The sequence below is a fragment of the Camelus dromedarius genome, chromosome 16, assembly GCF_036321535.1.
Source record: "Camelus dromedarius isolate mCamDro1 chromosome 16, mCamDro1.pat, whole genome shotgun sequence".
In the NCBI taxonomy this organism is placed as follows: domain Eukaryota; kingdom Metazoa; phylum Chordata; class Mammalia; order Artiodactyla; family Camelidae; genus Camelus; species Camelus dromedarius.
The window spans coordinates 46,484,910-46,504,641 of record NC_087451.1 but is presented as its reverse complement, the minus strand read 5'-3'; the positions used below and the strand labels follow the sequence as shown (position 1 = coordinate 46,504,641).

General features: G+C 52.9%; 1 protein-coding gene across 3 annotated transcripts in view; it reads left to right on the top strand.

The window, feature by feature from the left end:
* Positions 1 to 19,732, top strand: part of ABR (ABR activator of RhoGEF and GTPase) — a 172,687-nt gene that overhangs the window by 113,366 nt on the left and 39,589 nt on the right. For all 3 annotated transcript variants that reach the window (XM_010978926.3, XM_031468485.2, XM_031468484.2), the window contains 10 exons: positions 736 to 843; positions 3,673 to 3,733; positions 8,605 to 8,657; positions 9,242 to 9,382; positions 11,062 to 11,183; positions 12,745 to 12,910; positions 16,118 to 16,240; positions 16,602 to 16,677; positions 17,108 to 17,212; positions 18,229 to 18,303. In XM_010978926.3, coding sequence (XP_010977228.3) covers positions 736 to 843; positions 3,673 to 3,733; positions 8,605 to 8,657; positions 9,242 to 9,382; positions 11,062 to 11,183; positions 12,745 to 12,910; positions 16,118 to 16,240; positions 16,602 to 16,677; positions 17,108 to 17,212; positions 18,229 to 18,303 — 1,030 coding nt within the window. The remainder of the gene's footprint in view (positions 1 to 735; positions 844 to 3,672; positions 3,734 to 8,604; positions 8,658 to 9,241; positions 9,383 to 11,061; positions 11,184 to 12,744; positions 12,911 to 16,117; positions 16,241 to 16,601; positions 16,678 to 17,107; positions 17,213 to 18,228; positions 18,304 to 19,732) is intronic.

The following is a 19,732-nucleotide window of genomic DNA, read 5'->3' as shown; positions in this document are numbered from 1 at the left end:
ATGCACAGCACAGAGAAGACTTCCATAAATATTTGAGGAATTGAATTCATGAGCCTTGGTTTCCCCTTTTCCAGAAAGGGATGATGGCAACTGTTCCGCCTCCCCGAGGAGGCGAAGCTTCAGTGTGGTCCGAAGTCATGGGGAGCTTTGTGTTAGGTTCAGAGTAATATGCAGATGTGTAGTGAGGCAGGGCCTCTGGTTCCTTGGAGGCTGAGGAGGTGGGGACAGGGACCCAGAGGCCAAGGGAAGTGGGGACTGTGCCTTTAAATGCTGTGACCCATACTCAGCATGGGGAGTGGGGCACTGAGCAGGCCACACGTGCCCACCTCACTCCCTGTCTTTCCCTGCTTCAGCTAATTCCAGGAAGTGAAAGACGTGTGAGGCATTAAGGGGCTTCAAACTGTGTGAGACTTTGATGATGCTAAATAAAGCCAAATGCTGCCATGAGCTGAGGTTTAGCATGCCAACAAAGGCCCTGCCCTGCTCCCCCCAGTACCCCCTTGTTAACCTTATTGGCTAAGCCAGTTTCCATGGAAACTGTCAAGTTCAAAGGGATACTGTAGTATGTTCATCCTGCCTTTTCCCTCTGCTCCCAGTTAGCCATTTGGACTGAGTTAGAGGTTCTGAGTGCTAAGGGAGCTCCAGGTGCTCTGGTTACACTCTCATCCATTCATTAATCCTCTCTCCCCATCCCACTCCTGTCCTCCGCTTCTGTCCTCCCTCTTCTTCCTGCAGGCCAGCCAGCTTGGTGTGTACAAAGCGTTTGTGGATAACTATAAAGTCGCTCTGGAGACTGCTGAGAAGTGCAGCCAGTCCAACAACCAGTTCCAGAAGATCTCTGAGGTGGGCAGCTCCCTGCACAGCCACTTCTACCACTGGGAGCTTTGGGGGCTCCTCAGAGCCTTCCGGCCTTTGGGCCTCTCCCTCCCTGCTTGCCAGTGAGGAAGACAATTCCCTGATGGGTAACACTTAGCCTGACATTTGCTTTCTTGCACTTGACATTTCTCCTCTTAATATAAGAATATCGTTCTATATATGATCTTGTTACTCTGTTTTAGGTTATTCTGTATTAGAAAAGGGGAGGCAAAAAAGAAAAAAGGGAGCATTCTCCCACACTGTGGTGACCTTGAGCAAGTCACTTCCTTTCTTGTGGGCCTATTTCCTCTTCTGTAGAATGAGATGACTGAATTCATCCAGCTCATCCCACACTTCTCGACAGGACCCACCAGGGGCGCTGTTTAAAAATGCAGATCTTTAGGTGCCTTTCCTGGAGCTTCATTTCAGAAGCTGTGGTGTAGGGCCCAAGATTGTGCATTTTTTTAACCAGCTTCCTTGGGTGATTTTTATAATCAGGAAGATTTGAGGAATTCTGGACTAGGTAGTCTTTTGAGATCCTTCCAATTTGCAGAGAGAGGACAAGGGCCACCTACATGGAGAAGAAGCCCTAGACCCTCTGGCTGGTAATATGCCCATCCCTACTGCTGCAGCCAAGCCTTCCTCCATCCTCCTCTGCAGCGCAAAGATGTGGCACAGTCTGCATTGACGCTCCTATTCAGAAAGTGGCAGGGACGGGCTCTAGGATCCTTCAGGAGCACAGCCCTGCTCACCCCAAAAAGACTAGCCAAAAAGATCTCAGGGACACTGCCCTCCCCCGCCAAGCTGCTGGCTTTATACCCAGAGCACCCAACTCCAGGCTCAGGGCATGAGAACCTCTGGTTCCAGGGGACCTCCTTCTGCAGTTTTGAAAGTCCTGCCTTACAGGCCCCTCTGGATTCTTTGCTTTCTCTCTCAGCTCCGAAGCTAGAAAAGTTGAGATGCAGGATAGTTTTTGTGAAACTACCAGGGTTATGGGTTGCACCCGAGTTTGGAATCAGCTGAGAGGCAGCACACGAGTAGGGCAGATGGAGATGAAATTGCCAGCTTGCTTACTAGTAAAAGCCGGACTGGAAAAATGTGGGTGTGGGTCTGTAGCCACACTGGATTTGCCAACACTTCCCCTCCACATTTAAACACATCTACTGGGGGCAGAGAGAGGAGAGCTGAGCTCCATTTCTTTTCCTGAACCCAGGAAACAGGTGAGTCACCCGCTGCCTGGGAGGGTGGAGAGGAGTGATGTGGGGGACGGTTCCTCTGTGTGGAGTAACGAGGCTGGAGAAAGGCTATTTCTCACACGGCTCCCAGCCCTCCCTGGAAATAAACTGGATCCCCCTGACCTGTGTGGAGTGGCCCTGCCAAGGCTGCCCAGGTGCCTGGGTCATGTATGGTCCAGAGAGTGGGGGTTCTCCTCTTAGCCGAGACTGACTGCCTGGTCTCTATAGTTGGCAGAAACCCCTGCGTTCATCCCCAAGCCCCTCTGCAAGCTGGCGGCCCCAAGGGCAGAGCGAGGCCTGTGGTCTGCTGCCAGTGGCTCCTCACCCTGACTCACGCGCTGACGCCGTCACTTCCTACTGGTGCTGCCACTTAATTACTGCAATTAGGCCCTTCTGCTCTGCAGCAGAGCGATTTTGTACCTCTAGGCTGCACTGGAAGGGGGCATAGAGAAAAATTCCCTAAAGCTGAAAATGCAGACACCAGCCAGAGACACAGCCTTGAGAAGCTGAGTAACCCTCCTTTCTCCTCCCCACCCTCTCCACGCCCCAGGCTCAGTCCGTGGGGTTTTTCTCTGTCTAGAAACAGCTTGAGGCAGGAGTAGGTAATGTGGAGCCCCCACTGCCTGGGCATTTCTTCCCAGGCAGAGCAGGCAGCATCACCTGGTACCTGACCTTGGCCTCACCTCGTCCCTGCCTTCCCTCCGGCAGCCCCCCTGGAGCTCCCTCCCTGCAAGCAACCCTCCAAGTGGGGATTGTGTTACAGTTCCAATTACAGGCCACACTGGTCCATTGGCAAGGGCTGGAGATGGAACTCCTGTCTCTAAAGGCAGATCAAAGTGGTTAGGATCAGATAAGCCACCCCTGGGGTCTGCTGCCGCGTTCACTGCCTGTCACTTTGCATGGGATCCAGGAGGGGTGTTGCCCTTTCCTTGCAGTTTCCTCTCTGATGCCTAGCGCAGGCACCCGTGGGTAGGGAGTGCAGGTGGGGCTGGTGGCTGGGTGATGTGGGTAAGGTATAGTTCGGACTGCCCTGTGAAGCACAGCCTCCCTGCCCCAGGTGCACCCCCTCCCTACTTCCCCCTGTCCAGGTGTGCGGGACCCCTCGCTCCTTATCTCAAGGACTGCTCATGCCCTAGGATCAGCTGGTACACTGATGCTTGTCCACTAAAACCCTGTCTGCCCTGGGCTGATGTGTGCAGCCCTCTGAGGAGTGGCTGCTGCTAGGGGGTGGGGCTGGGAGGGGTGGTCCCACTCTTGCCACCGCCCATTCTCTGGAAGGCTCTGAGTCAGGGAGGGACTTTAGGGGATGGGTCTGAGGAGCACCAGGAGCACAGTCCTGTCTGGGACCGGTAGCCATGCCTTCTTGCCTGTATCAGCTGCTGGACCCCACGAGGCTCCAGGAAGTGATAGGTGTGGCCCAGGAACTCTGTAGGCAGAGGGAGGCCTGTGCCTATTGGTCTTTGTCTCTCTTCTCATATCTTCATCCCCAATTTCAGAGCCCTGCTTCCTGCCATGCTCACAGTGGGGGTTGGGGAGGCTCAGGGGACAGGCCAGGTAGTGATTCCTCTCCTCTGTTTGGCAGGAACTCAAAGTGAAAGGTCCCAAGGACTCCAAGGACAGCCACACATCAGTCACTATGGAAGGTACTTTGGGGATGGGTTGGATAACAGTCACCTTCCTTTGTCTGGCTTTGTGGAGCGCAGTGCCCTGCTTGTGTGCACGGGCGTGTGTGTGAGTGTGTGTGAGTGCATGCACGCGAGAAATCCAGCCTCTGTCCCCAGGCAGCTGGCCAGCTACAAACGTGCTGCTCCTTAGGATGCCGGCAGGCGGCTCGCTCTCCTCCTCCCCCTCCCCCTCCCCAGCTCCACGCGCGCCGCCCTCCCCTCCCCTCCCCCTTGCTAGAGGAGCACTGAGAAGCGGCGGCTTGATTCTGGAGGCTGAGCAGCAGCAGCCGGGAAGGTGGCTGAGTGGCCACGCTGCTGATGGGAACTGGGGAGTCGGGAGCGATGGCCACACGCTCCTGCCGCGGGGACCGAGGCTGCCATGGAAATTCTCCTCATCATTCGCTTCTGCTGTAACTGCACCTATGGTAACCCAGGCCCCCTCTCCCGGGAGGTGGTGTCTTCCCACCCCTGGGGCTGGCTGGAGTGGGCTGAGATGTGGCTGTCAAGGTTTAGAGGGCAGCAGGGAAGGGAGGGGGCACAAGTGGCTGGATCTGTGTTCACTCCGTGCTGGCCAGCTTCGAGCCTGGAGTTGAAGTCTGGGGGCCACTCAGGGCAGGGTGGCTTAGAAATGGAAGGACCAGGCTGGAAGGGTCCAGGTACCTCCAAGGATCTGTGGGGAATTAGTGGCTTAGCTTGAGAGGCTATGGGCAACTTCCTGGAGAGGCTGTTAAGGAGAGAAAGTGGCAAGGCTGGACCTGTTGGGATGGCAACCTAGGGGCTGGAGAGGGGTCGGCAGGGGCCGATCCGAGTGTGACAGATGGTCTGGCCAGCGGTGCCTTGGACTAGGAGGGTGCCAGCCTGGGCCGGAGGGAGAAGTTGGGAGTCTCTTTGTTTCCGGAGAGAGGAGAGGAGGTTGAGCAGCCAGGGTATTGTGTGCTCGGAGTGCACATGCTGCCTGCGCTCTCTCCTCTCTGAACAGCGGCGGTGGGAGAGCGTGGATGGGGTTGGGAGATCAGGAAGGAATTGGATTGCTCTCCGGGGGTTAGTTTCTAGTCACTGGAGACCCTTGAGCTGAGGTCTTGGCACTTAGGGCAGAAGGTCGGCAGTGAATGCTGGTGGGAGAGGGGGGCGTGGCAGGCTGCTGCTTTGTGAAGGTCACACACCCACCATGTGTACAATGCACGTACAATGCAGACGGTGCAGGTTAGGGGGCTGGCCAGTGCATCCTCTTTGCAGCTCCCTCAGGGAGGGGTCCTGGGACAGGCATGTGCTACCAGCCAGGCTCTTGCTGAGAAGAGGCTGATGCAGGCCTAGGCAGGGAGGTGTTTGGAAGCTGGGAGGCCCTGCCCTCTGAGACGAGAGGTACCTTAGGAATGACCCAGGCTGCCTTTCGCAGGGGCATAAGGACCAAGTGTTGCCTCCAGGCCAGCCTCTCTGGGCCCCTGTGGCAGGCAGCTGGATTCAGGACTTCTTCCCTCCCACCAGGTGTTTTGTCTCTGCCCCTTCTCAGTCACTTTGCTTCCACATCTCCGTGGTAACCTGGAGCTCCTTGCTGAAAGCTGCGCTCAGGGGGGTGGCAGCTTGCTAGAGGAGTGATGCGGAGGTTTCCTGGGCTCTTCCCAGAGACCGCTGTGCATGACCAGCTGTCCCCACACCTTCACAGGCTGCGCTCATGAAGACCACTCTTGATGTAGAGAGCCCCTCTCTGGCTGTCCCAGCAGGACAGCTGTGGGAACTTTAGTCACTGGGCAGAAGCTCAGATTCTGACAGGCTGGGGTCAGGAGGAGAGCTGGACTTGACTTATTCGAAGATCTGCCAGTTTCTTCTTCTGTGGGGAAATGCCCTTTCTGGTCTGGTCTAGGAGTTGGTCAAGACTCAACTCTGTCTCCCTAAAGAGGAAACAGTCAGCCCTTTGCTTCCTCTTTCTTCTCCAAAAGGAAGCTTAGTTTTAGTGAAACAGGCCTGTGACCTGGAGTTCAGGATTTCTTTGGTCCCTGCAGTGAAGTCAGCTTCAAAGTGAGGGGTCAGGAACGAGTGAGCCCTTGCTGACCACACTGTTTAGAATCTTCTCAGCCCCTCCAAGTGGTGCTGGTTCTGGAGTCCCAGGGAGACTGCGCGACTTGGGGCTCACGCTGCGGTTTTCTGTCTTAATGGTTATATGCTGAGTGCCCAGTCTGCAAGGCTCTGTGCCAAATGTGGTGGGGTTGCATAGGAAGTCGTGTGTGACCCAGGCCCCTGGGGAGGGGGCTCACCTAGGCAACAGGAGTAGCCAGCTCACCCACTCCATCCCGTGAACCTTTCCCAGGATCCTCCCAAAGGCCGCCAAGCTTTCGCAGGTGCTGCCCTCCCCTACAGAAGCGGGCAGCTCAAGTTAGGAGCATGGGTGGACTTACATTCAAAACCCAGCTGCCCCTTACAGCTTTGTGATTGTGAGCAAGTTATGTAACTTCTTTGTGCCTCAGAGAAGTTTCCTCATCTGTAAAATGAGGCTAGTGATCATTGCTTCCCTTTTCAATTAAAGGAAATAACGCATGTAAAACAGTGTCATTGGGCACAGAGTAAGTACTCAGCAAACTAGAGAGATGCCAGCTTGCCTGTGTTGGGGTTTGACTTTTAGGTACTGGGAGTGTTGCTTGTCCTGGTCGGGGAGGGCTTTCTGGAGGAGAGGGAAAGATGGGCATTGCAACTTGGTGAATGGGGTCTGTTCCAGAAATAGGAACCACACGGTGAGGAGCGGGGAGAGTGGGTGAAGCAGAGGCAGGGAGCAGGCCAGCCTGCCGGAGCCATGGAACAGGGGAGGGGCAAGATGGGCTCTTCACCCTGCTGGCTCAGGGGCAGCAGGCACGCAGGTGCCCTGGGGAGCACGAACTTCAGGGCCTCTGCGGTTCCCTCCTTATCTGACTGTGGCCCTGGGGCCCTCTCCCTGCACTTGCCTCTCCCCACCCTTCCTCCCACCTGGGGCTGAGGCATTAGGACTCATTCCATGGCCACAGTCAAGTGGACTCTTGAGGTGACTATAGGCATATTAATAGCCCCAATGAAACCCAACCTGCCATTTGTGCAGACCTCTGAGCTTAGTCAGAAACCTCTTCCTCCCAGGACTCGGCAGAGGGACAGAGGGAGCTGACACCACTGTATCAGCTTTCCCTGGGTGGGGACTCGAGGGCCCATCCTGGCAGGTGTCTGCTGAACTTGCACTTCTTCTTGGTCTCTGGGGTTCTCAGAGTGTGGTTTTCCCCTTGCAGATGGGCTGAGCCACAGGTGGGTACCCTAAACAGCCTCAGAACCGGCCCCCTCCTGGGCTGGTAACTGGGCTGTGACCACACTGTTCCAGGAGACCCCAGGCCTGGTTCTGTCCGCTCTAGCTTCCATAGCCCATGAGGAGGATCTCTAGAAATTGCTAAATTAACAAAGGGCTACAACTAAGTCATAGTATGTGTATTTGCATAAAGGAGTGATTTTTCAACCATTGGACAAGTCAGAATCAGCAAAGGAGCTTTTTTAAAAATGCTGATCCCCAGGTTCTTCCCAGCAGAGCTTGTGGTTTAGTTGATGGGAGAGGGGGAAACAGGAATCTGTATCTTTGAAGAGCTCCCCAGTGATGCTAACAGGCAGCCAAGCAAAGCCCGCTGATGAGGCTTGGAGCACACCACTGAGATTGCATCTACTCCATAGCCAGCAGACTGTTCCCAAAAGTGTCCAGTTAGCAGTGTACAGCGGTATTTATATCTAGGACTTTGGGGAACTCTTTGGTTTGGGGGCTGGCTGGGGCATGAGTGTCAGCTCTGGGACCTGTCACAGCCTGGTCCTGTAGGATACCCACTCTAGGATCCTCCTCCCCAGACCAGCATCGTGCCTCTTCCTGCTCCCGTGGGAGGAGGACAGAGGTCATGACCCCATGGACAGAGGCGTCCAGGTGCAGGAATGAGGATGAACCACCCCTGCTGGGAGGGAAGGGCACAGCTGCTGGCAGGAAGCTTTGTTGGAAAGTGTCAGTCCGTTAGCCAGCTGCCGCCTCCACCTGTCCCTGCTGAATCCCAGCAATCCTCATTTGGTGTCCTGGTCGCCGAGGGGTGTGGTTGAAGAGGACCCTGCCTGCTGAGCTTGCATTTTCCCAGCCTCTCCAGGGGCTCTCCTACCCAAAGCCCCACCAGAATTCCTTTAGGAAATCTTTGCCCCTCAGCTGCCACTAGCTGGAGAGCAGAGCCTTTCTGTGGAGATCAGCCATGCCTCCCTGGCCCTCAGCCTGTCCTGTTCTGACTCGGGGTTGAGGCCATGGAGGAGGGTCTTCCTCATGAAGATGAGGCAACTGTGTGGGTCAGATGAAGCCTGCCATTTCCAGCCGGTGATGCCAGGCCTGGGGCCAGGGAGATATGAGAATGATCAGGTGTGGGGGAGCCGCCCTCCTTGGAGAAACAGTGTGTCTCCTTCCTGCATTCTGGGGTCCCAGGTGTGCCCCTAAGTGCACTGGAGCCCTTTGGGATAAGGCTTTGTGATTCAGCATGGAGGGTACAGAGGAGCATCTTTGTCTGCTTTGAGCCTAGTCAGGTCAGGACAGGCCTGGGGGATGGACGGCCCTTGAAGAAATCCCATCTGGTGGGGGGTGAGATGAGGAGGTACGTGGGAGGGGATCTGGGCCCCCAGGGCTGTGTGTCCATCTTTTGGTGTTGTCTGGCCTGCCCCGAGATGAAAATGGAGATGTGACCTGCTGTGGAACCCACTTTGACCTCCTGGGAGTGGGCGTCCATGCAGGGAAGGGAGGCGGGTCGGGGGATAAGACTGGTCCCTAAGGTCTCAAGCTGCTCCCAGTATTTCATCTGTCCTGTCTCCTGACCCACCTCCTCCAACAGCTCTGCTCTACAAGCCCATTGACCGAGTCACCAGGAGCACCCTGGTCCTACACGTGAGTATCTCCCTACTGAATGGCCAGGGGCAGGTTAGGAGTTGGGTGGGAGACAAGCCCAGGGTGGGCAGGTGCTGGAGTCACTGAGAACAGCCCATTGGGGAGTTGGGCAGAGGGTCCCTGGGCCCTGACTGCACCTGCCTGGCCTGTGGTAACCATGCTGATGGGGCCAGGGCCTAAAAATAGCTTGGCTTCTAAGCTTGACTTCTGGCCAAATGCTCCCTGGGAGGCAGACACTTCCTGCCTCCCCATTCCTTGCCTGATGGCCTCCAGTGTCCTTGGAGCAGCTGTGGGGTGAGTAGGGGTGTATCTCTCCCAGCTGCTTGGGGAGATAAGACTCCACGTGGCCTGCACCACCGGGGGGGAAGAATAATGACTGCAGCAGGAATAAAGGGGTACCACTGCCCTCACCCCTGCTGCTCTGACCCTAAGTTTTTAGTTCAGATTTTGCAGGCAGGACCAGGTTAGAATGTGGGTCCTTAGTGCCCACTCAGAATTGTTTTGGTGAGGATTGAGCACTCCCCACTGTCTTCTTACTAAGCCCCAGAATTGCTCCCCCCAACTCATCTCTCCATCCTTCCCAGGACCTGCTGAAGCACACACCTGTGGACCACCCAGACTACCCGCTGCTACAGGATGCGCTCCGCATCTCTCAGAACTTCCTTTCCAGCATCAATGAGGACATTGACCCCCGCCGGACTGCGGTCACAACCCCCAAGGGGGAGGTGAGCTCAGGAACCAGCATAGCGTCACACCTGGGCTGACGAGGGTGTGGGGGACCAGATCACTCATCCCTGCTCTCCTGCATGCACAGGCACCGCTGCCCTATGCCCTACGGTTCCCCAACCCTGATCCCTCATTCCCAGCCAAGGAGAGGCCTTCAGGTCCTGGGCTGACAACTTTAAGTCCGGTGACCATTAATCTTCATTATAGTCCACTGAGGTAGGCGAGGAAACTGAGGCCTGGAGAGTCTCTTCAGGTCTCTTGGCCATAAGTGTCAGAAATGGATTCTTTAGCTGGGGTTATCTGTCTGCAAGCCTCATGCGCTGACCCCCACACCAGGGCTCTGGCTATCTTGAATGCCAACACCCTGCTCTGGACAGTATGATGTCCTCAGGGTCCCCTGGAAGATAATGGCTCAGGCTGAGGGAGCTTGGGGAGCCTGACAAAGAGGTGGCTGGACTGTCCCAAGTGAGCACCTGAATGTGGTGCAGCAGCTCCCATTCCCTGGGGGCCCTTTTTGGTGGAAGGGTGGGGGTACCTCAGTGAGGGGAAGCAATGTGAAGAACCAGAGGCACAGTTACTGGCTCCGGTCAGCAGCCTGGCCCCCACGCAGAGCTTCCTGTTCAGGAGAGGTAATTAAGCAGCGTTTAGGAGTGAAGGCTGGCTGAGTTCATGCTCCTTCATGACATTTATGAGCCTCCAGCGTCTCCTAGGGGAAGGGAGTAATGAGGGACAGGTTCTAGAGAGTGACTAATGGGGCATACAGAGCTGTCCCTGTGTGCAGCCCCCAGCCCTGGTTTGCAAACCCTAGAGTGTCACTAGTTTGTTTGACTCTGGGGACATCTGAAAGGTCTCCAGAGGCCCTAGAATGCAGCCAGTTTCGGATCATGTTAAGTGTGCAGTTTCTGCATGCTCACCTACATGTTGCAGCATATGTAGGTCCCATGGCGCAGAATACAGGGAAGCCTGGGACGGACCGAGACAGCCCCGGAGAAGCCCACGGGCCCTGAGGGTGGCAGGGAGGGGGCTCTGGAAGTCCTGTGTGGAGCAGAATGCTCTTGACCAGCCAGAGCCCAGGTGAGAGACAGCTGCAGATTCCCCAGGACACTGGGACGGCCCACAGAGGGAAGCCCAGGGCCTCCCATCCGCCTGGAGGTGGCTGAGGGATCCCCTCAGAGGCAGCATAAACAGGCCTGAGTGGGTCTGCAGGTCGAGTTTGTACTGAAACCAGATCAACTTCTTAGGCAGGGTTGGGGGGTTTCTGGATGTCAGTGGGCGGGGGTATTCATACCCAGGGTGGGTCCATCCCCGTGTGAGCTGTTGAGAGCTGCAGGGAAGGGCTACCACTTGTTGATCACATATCACATGCCAGGCACTGTGCTGTTTTACATACACCACCTTGAGGACTCCTACTTTATGGGGCAAATATCATTATCCCCGTTTTACAGATGCTAAGGGTGAGACTCAGAGAAGTCAGGGAACTTGCCCCCCAGAGCACAGCCAGGAAGTGGCAGAGTCTGGATTCCAGCCCCAGTGCATGACCCCAAAGCCAGTGCACTTAACCACCACGCACTGGGGTCCTTTCCTGGAGCCCCCAGCTCTGCCCCAGCTGGACCAGTGCAGGCTGGGCCCTGGGCTGTTGCACCTTGAGCAGGCGGGGTGGGTGTGCCATCTCCCTCAGACGCGGCAGCTGGTGAAGGACGGCTTCCTGGTGGAAGTGTCGGAGAGCTCCCGGAAGCTGCGGCACGTCTTCCTCTTCACAGACGTCCTACTGTGCGCCAAGCTAAAGAAGACCTCAGCGGGGTGAGTGTGTGCAAGTCCGGGGTACATGATGGGGAGGAGGGACTAAACCCTGCCCCCTGTGGAGCCTCTCAGCAACCTGGGGCCATCTGCATTTTTTTCCCTTTTTAAAAAACATATTAATTAAATTTTATTTTACTTCATAGTCTCTTTCTAAAAATAAATCATGGTTTTAATTATGAAGATAATACAACCAAATTACAAAAAAAAAAAAAAAAAAAAACCATCACTCACCCGAACATAAGCATCAGTCTCCTGCTGCTATATTTCCTTCCAGTTTTTTTTAAATGTTCTTATGTTTTTTCATATACTTGTAATCAGAGTGAATACCCAATTTGGGGCTCTGCTTTTTCCCTTTCACGTCATAAGCATTTTCCCTGTTGCTGTCTAATCTTCATAATCATCATTTTACTTTCCTGCATGATGTTACAAGTGGATACGCCATAATTTACTTAAGCATTCTCCTTTTATTAGACATCTCTCAATTTTTGCTAACTGCAACTGAGTGAATATTCATTAAATCTGCTGCTACCATTTATTGAGTGCTTATGCCATGCCAGGTGCCATGACAAATGCTTGGAATATATTATTTCTAATCTCCCCAGTGACTCCACAAAGTAGATATTATTATCCCCATCTCATAAATGAGAGAAAAGGCTTAGGAAAGTTAAATAAATTGCCCAAGGTCGCCAAACTGGAAGTGTAGGAGATGAGATTTGAACCTTCATCTGACTCAAAAGCTTCAGCTCCATCTCCAAACCCACTGATAGGGGTCTCTTTGTGTCATAAGCAAGAAAGGTTATTCAGTATTAATTCCTGCGTTCTTCCACCTATATTTCCTTATCACCTACTGTGTGCCAGGGGAGGCAAGCTGTATGCTCAGTGCTGCAGGAAGGTGCACACCAAAGTCCTGGGGGAAGTGACAGAAGGAGGGATTGTTATGAGTTTCCATAGAGAGGATGACTTCCTGGAACTTCATGAGATTTGAGAGGATTCTAAAGCAGAGGTGGCAGTCATACGGATACATTACTACTACTGCCTTAAGTCCTTTGCCCATGGCAGACATTATTAATCGACCATGGCACTATTTCCCATTAAACTTGGATATGGCTTTATAATCCTCAACTCAGGACCCCATGACCTCTATTGATAAGAGTTGGCATTCAAAATAGCATCTGTATTCTAGCTCTAGCCCAAAGGATAATGAATATGAACCAAGTGTAGATAGGCTAGAAGGGAGGGGAGAGTGTGGGGTGGGGAATAGGGAAGCATGAGACCCCTCTTGATCATACCCTAGAGGTTTGGGCTGTTTAAGAACATCAGTCGTCCTGGGCCAGAAGACCGGCAGGCCCAAGGTCCAGAGCCCTTACTGCTGCCTGACCCTAGAACCTGACTATCATTGTTCCACATGCATTTCCTGGTTTGGGCTTCTCAAGCATGGAGATCATTCTTGCCTGTGACAAGTTCTCAGTAAATCCCTCTCAGGTGGTTTTTGGCTCCAGCAATTCAGGCCTGAAGATCCAAGTTCCCCTCTGGCTCACCTCTCTCTCCGACTTGTTTGCAGGAAGCACCAGCAATATGACTGCAAGTGGTACATCCCCTTGGCTGACCTAGTGTTTCCATCCCCTGAGGAGTCTGAGGCCAGCCCCCAGGTGCACCCCTTCCCAGACCACGAGCTGGAGGACATGAAAATGAAGATCTCTGCCCTTAAGAGTGAAATTCAGAAGGAAGTGAGCAGAGCCTGGCATTAGCTGGGACAGGGAAATTGGCTGTTTTTCTGGGGGGCCCTTTGAACTGGGTGTGCCAGGGAGGTGGAGGGAGGGGAAGTTGTAATGTTTGGGAGTCTGACAAGGAAAGCAGGATGCAAGAATGGGAGGCCTCTCTTTATAACCCTCAAGATACATCTGTGCACCCAGGGAAAGACTCTGTCCGTGGAGATTAGTACTGAACAGATGAGGGGCAAGCCAAGGAGTCAGTCAGTGCTCAGAATTTAGTGGGGTTAATTATGGGAAGTTTTCTGGAGAACAGTGTATATCAAACACTGTAGAAAAGGAAAAAGCAAGAGAAGAAAAAGTCCCTCTTAAGGAGAAACAGGATGTAAGCAAGAGGAAGGACCTGGAAGTCCTCTCAGAAATGTGCAGATCAACTAGGCAAATAAATACACAGAGGCTTTGAATGTCAGTTGATCTAAAAACACACAGAAGCTTGTGTCCTGACAAAGAAATGAGACTCTTGTCTAATACACATGGATGGGCGAGGAGGAGAGACCAGGCCAACAAATCAGTTGGCCAACAAACCAAATATACATAGAACAGTCACATTTATCATATATTAGGCTGCATTGGAAATCTCAAATTAAAAAAAAATCAGTAGCATACTGGTCATGTTCACAGACCACAGTACAGTAAAATTAGGATCAGCAACTCAACGGTAGTTCATTATATGCCTGGGAAGTTAAAACGTTCAAGGTAGAGAGGAAATCAAAATGGAAACTGCAAACTGTTTAGAACTTCATGAAAAGGAGAGCACTGCATAGCAAAACCTAAGGGATGCAGCCAAAGTGCTCTTTAGAGGAAAATGTATAGCCTTAAATTCATATATTTGAAAACAGTGGCTAGAGGAAAGCACCCCAGGAGGAGCCGTCTCCATGAGTGGGAGGAAGGGCATGGAGAGGCTTGGTTTGTTGGCCTGGTCTCTCCTTCTCACCCATCCAGGCTCAGGTTAGACTTCACCTCCCCTGGTGAGCCTTCCCTGATGTCTGCCCATTATAGTCTGGGTTGGGCGCCTGGCTTCCTGGTTCCTGATAGTTACCTCTGTGCTTCAGTTTATTGGTACTGAATCATAATTGCACAAGCAGCCTTCTCTTTTCCTCACTAGAATTTCAACTCTAATAAGGGGGCTGTTTTCTTCACTTCTATGCCCCAGTACTTAGCACATAGTACACAGGTGCTTTGTGAACGATTGTTGAGGAATATACGAACAGATGGCCTCTAAGGATACTTTCAACTCAGACGTCTCTCATTGAACAGAGGAAGACCACAGTAATCACCCCAGGGATGTCTGCAGCAGGGGAATGTCCTAGGACTGAGGGTCTGACTGGGGTGGGGGTTGCGGGGGGCACCCTGCCCAGCACAGGTGTCCTCCTCCTGAACGGCCAGGCCCCACCCTGCCTCATTTGAGCCTGTTTCCCCATCTGGCTCTGCCCACCACCCCCACCTCAGGGGCATCCTGCATTCATGTTTCTCACCCAGTCCTGGGAGCGGTGGGCTTCGGGCCCTTCCTCCTGCCCCAGGTGTGCAGACGTGGCCTTCTGCTTAGTTGAAGCCATGCTTACTGACCTCCGCTGGCCACTGACTCCAGGGATGTGCCAGACGCCTTATAGACCTCCTTGTCCAGGGGAGAAGGCAGACAGTCCCGTGTGTGACCACAGCACGTGACACAACATGACAGGAGTCACTGGAGAAGGCACAGTGTTGTTCTCTGAGTCATTGAAGAAGCAGCAATTTATTCTTTGAATGATATTATTTAACATAATTTGTTTCTAATCATCAGTGTAACACTGGCTTTTTATAACAAAAAATGCTCACAATACCAAAGTGTATAGAGTAAAACTGATCATCAGACTCCCTGTTGTTACCAGTTTGAGGTGTATTCTTCTAGACTCTTCCATGCTTATGCTAGTGTGTGTATGTGTATTTTTTCATGTGTATGTGTGTATTTTTTTAATGAGACTAGACTACACATGTTGTTTTGCAGTTCAATCTAGCAGATCCTTTTGAGCAGCAACATCCTGTTCTGTTGCTTGACTGCACAACAGTGTATTTGAGTGTTTAGATTGTTTCTTCAATCTGCACTCATATTTCTCTCCAGTAGATTCGCTACAAGTGGGGGTGTCTGGGGCAGAGGGCTTGTGCATTTCATTGCCAGATGTACCTCTGAGAAGTTTGCATCCGATCACGTTCCCCCTGGTAGTGTGTCACAGTCACTGCTCCCCCACACTGTCACAGCACCGGCTGTGAGCAATTGTTACAATTTTGCCAGTCTAGTGGGTAAAAAAAATGCTGCAGGGACGAATTCTAACTGTGGAGCTTGAGGATGGCGTTGGAACTGAGACATGAAGCATAATTGTGGTTAATGAAAGGGAAGGGATCCTTTATAAAATATAAACTTGAAAAACTGGAGGAGAAAGGGACACCGGCCGAGAGGGAACGGCTTGTCAGAGAACAGGGAATAATAATGCCACGAGGCTGAGGTGGAGGGTGAGGAGCTGCCTGGCAGGGTACCCGGCTGGACATGGCCCTGTGTCCCAGGCCAAGAGTGGGGGCTTTGTGCTGAAAGGTGTCTGTAGTTTTTCAGCCAGATGTCTCTTAATTTAATTTATGGAGATGACTGAGTGCCAACCCGGAGAGGCTGATGCCACTGGGAGATTTTTTTATTACTTACAGTTTCCAAGAGAAGGGGGCACACCACGCCAAGCAGAGCCTCTTGGGAAAGCGCCGGGTTTGGTTAAGAGGCAGAAGGAGCGTGGAGGATGCATGACCCAGAGCCTGGATTGTGTTTTCCATGGGAAAGAAAGGCAGGGCAAGGAAGGCTAGTTTGAATAAGTCAGCAGGCTCTGGGCTAGAGTGACCATGTCTAGTTGCCCCGGGTTATTTAGGGCAGAGGAAATATGGGCTTGGTGTAGTTAATGGTGATGGTAGTGTTGGTTTGCACATGAAAGGTGCACACACAGGGGAGTCATTTACTAGCTTAGGAATTAGCATGTCCTGGGAGAGGCCGCTTTCTCCACGGCCAGCTAGGCCCCCCAGGATATTAAATTATCATGAAATACAGGGAAAAAATGATGACTATACAGAGGACCATTGTACGTAGAGCTACTGGGTGAGAAGTGGAGTCTGAGTGTGAGGAAAACCATCTGTGCCCTCTGTCCCCTGCAGAAAGCCAACAAAGGTCAGAGCCGGGCCATCGAGCGCCTCAAAAAGAAGATGTTTGAGAATGAGTTCTTGCTGCTGCTCAATTCCCCCACAATCCCATTTCGGATCCACAATCGGAATGGAAAGGTCAGGAAGGATGGGGATGGGACAGAGACAGCCCCCTGTCTCAGTCCAGGGCTGCCCACTCTCTATGGCTCCTGGCCCTGACCTGGGAGAACCAGGGACTCAAGCCCCCAGTTCCTGAGGAGGCTGCCATGGTTCTGGCCCTGGACTCTTTCTCCCTGCTGCTGTGGAGCCAGTGCCCTCTGCTGGCCATCACTGGCACGGCCACTCCCGTCACTAAACTTCCTAGGAAGGCATTCATCCCGGCCACCTTCTCCAATCCTAGGGGTACCTGGGCTAGGAGCTTTGTTGGGGGCCCCAAAATCCAAAAATGTGCTTGGCCTGACTATGTTCATCTCACTGAGCTTCCCTCTCCTCTCTTCAGAGCTACCTGTTCCTATTGTCCTCGGACTATGAGAGGTCAGAGTGGAGAGAAGCAATTCAGAAGCTCCAGAAGAAAGGTAAAGTCCTGCCCTGACTCTACACTGCCCTGATTCTATCCAGGGCAGCAACGGGCCTTTTGCATTTTCATGCCCAGTGTCTCCTCTTTAGCCCTCCCAGTAGTGCCAGGGCAGGTGGCGTTTAATGGATGTTACTGAGCAACTGAGGCCCAAAGAATTTAAGTGAGTTGCTGAAGGTGTACAATGAATTAGCAATAGGACTGGACCCAGAGCCTGTCTCTTTCTCTTGCCATTTCACACACACATTCATGAACCTCTCTAGTTAGACTCTCTCGTTCTTACCCCTCCGGCAGCACCAGGACCATCCCCAGGTGAGCATCTACTTTCCCTCCCTTTCAATCACCAACTTTGCCCCCAGAGCTAAGCTTTTTTTCCTGCAGTAGGTCCCAGTGGACCTGTGGTGACGTTCCCCTCTCGGCTCCTCCTACAGATCTCCAGGCCTTTGTCCTGAGCTCAGTGGAGCTCCAGGTGCTCACGGGATCCTGTTTCAAACTTAGGACTGTACACAACATTCCTGTCACCAGCAATAAAGACGGTAAGATCTGGAGCAAAGGTTACTCAATCAACAGGTCCGAGCCCCCGGGGCGTCGCTGGGGCCTTCCACAAAGACCTCACCAGACACTTGGCTGCAAATGGCTGATCTCTGCTCAGCTGGGCTGGGAAGACTCAGTTGCCAGGTACACAGACAGCTTGAATAAGGGTTGTTCTCTGCTGAGTCCCTGGATGGCCCCAGCTCCTCTCTGGCCACCTCTGGCTTGAGAGAAGTATCTGGCACCCTGGTGCACTGGGATCGTGGTATTAATAGGTTCATGAAGTAGTCAATTCATGGAACCAGAAGACTTGAGGCTCAGGGCAGGATGGTGGTGGGGCCAGGGTGGGAGGAGGGTAGGTGGATTAGAGTAATGTATGAGAAATAAGACTGGAAGTTTCCAGGATTCAGATCTTAGAAGGCCTTGAATGCCAAGCAAGGAAGTATGTTGTTCAAACCCAGGAGCCTATGGGAGATTCTTGAGCAGGGGAGGGCTGTGATGGGGCTGGGAGCTGGCCTGGAGTGGGTGGAATCTGGCTGTCATGGGTGCTGGGAAGGGGCACACTTTATGGAAAGGGGATTTTGAAGGCAAGCTCCTCTGCCGTTGAGGGTCATCTGCCCCCCATTTCCCAAAGAGGAGGCAGAACTGGACCTTATCTTCATTTGGCAGAGTGACTGACTTACATAGATGTTGTTTCACTTTGAAAGGCTAGACTGAATAGGGCAGCCATGAGATAGGCAGGATTCAGAGTGGGAGGGAAAGTGCCCCCAGGAATGGGATGAAATCCCTGGCCCAGGAGGAAGGTGTGGGCTGGCTGCCCAGGCTGAGTGGAGGGAGAAGGGGCACCAGCTCCCATTTTAGGAAGCAATGCTCTCAGGAAATTTCTTCATCTGGCCACCAGGTGGTGCTGTCGAACCAAGGCTCAGACTGTCTCACACCCTGTGTCCGGCCAGCCTGGGGTGAGGTGGGAAGAAACAGGTCTCTCATCACCCCCTTCCCTGGGGGCTTTTCTCTTTTGCAGACGACGAGTCTCCAGGACTCTATGGCTTCCTCCACGTCATCGTCCACTCTGCCAAGGGGTTTAAGCAGTCAGCCAGTAAGTGCCCTATGGACCTATTGCATGTGGCCTCCCACTGCCAACCGGCTCTGCTGTGGTCTGCTCAGGCTGGGGCCCTGACAGTTGCTTTGAGATGTGGGGTGTTTCCAACAAAGGCCAGAATTGTCCCTGCCCTTTGTCTCCAAGATCTGTTCGTCCCCAAATCCTCTGCCACCCTCAGGGGTCTGGAATACTAGGTTCCAATCCCACATCTGCCGATTGTATGCTGTGTGACCTTGGGGAAGTCTCTTAACCTCTCTGAGCCTCAGCTTTTTTCTCCATAAAAGGCAATCACACTTGTTACTACTGACCTAAGAGCAGGCTTAAACATGACCGTGTATGTGCAGTGCCAGCTCACTCACACACACATTTCTTTTTCTCTCTTCTTTATCATGACCTATGAAATCTGTGCAGTTTCTAGTATTTCACAAGATACAGTTACATTTTTATCTAATTTTTCTCCCTGTAGGAATTTGTGAATCAGTTAGACAGCTAATAGTTTCTCCCCATTTGCCAGATGAGAAAACTAAGTCTCAGAGAGATTTAGAAGGACTTAACATCACACAGGATCAGAAACCCAAGGGTCCTGACTCCTCTCAGCCTGCCCCTTCCCACTCCCTTCTCTTCCTCTCTGGCGGATGAGAGCCGTCTTTGCCTCTCTCCCTGCAGTGCACCATGCAGAGGTCATGCCACTGGCCCACAAGCAATCATTCAATAAACCTTTACTGAGAAGCCTGGGTTCCTGCGGTAAATTGGCCTCCCTTCTCTGTGCTCCCATCACCCCAGGCCAAACCATGGTTACAGTACCTGTCATACTGTTTTGTCCCTTAAAATCACTATGAATTCTTTGAGGGCAGAAACCAGGTCTCCTTTATCCTTGAACAAACAGGAATTCAGACATGCTGAATGAAGTAGTTTATTTCCAGACACCTGCTGCGTGCCTGGGCCCCTTACTAGGTGTTGGCGAGAATGCAAACGTGGCCAGCGAGTGGACAGTGCCTGTTCAAAGCCTGTTCAGGTGCATTATCTGCTCTGATTCTCCTGGCATCCCTCCAAGGTCACTGACACCATTTCCCCTTTGACGTACAAGGAAGCTGAGGCTCAGAGGGCTCCAGGGGCTTGCTCAGGGTCACCCGGCAAGTCACACAGGTAGTGGAGTCGAATCCACGTCTTCTGACACCAAAGCCCACGCTTTCCCCTCAGTGGGAATCTTTTCTCTCGGTAGGGCCAGGACCACCACTCTCGTCCCTCGGGCTGTACACGTGACAGCTTCCTGGACCCTCCCAGACCCACAGAACCCCCTGGGGTGGGGGTGAGGGAGCTTCCCAGGAACATTCGTGGTCAGTCAGCCCCACGGGGCTGTCACACATCCCCAAGTCTGCAGCCCACGGAGCTGGACCAGGCGCCTCCCCTCTCTACATGCCCAGAT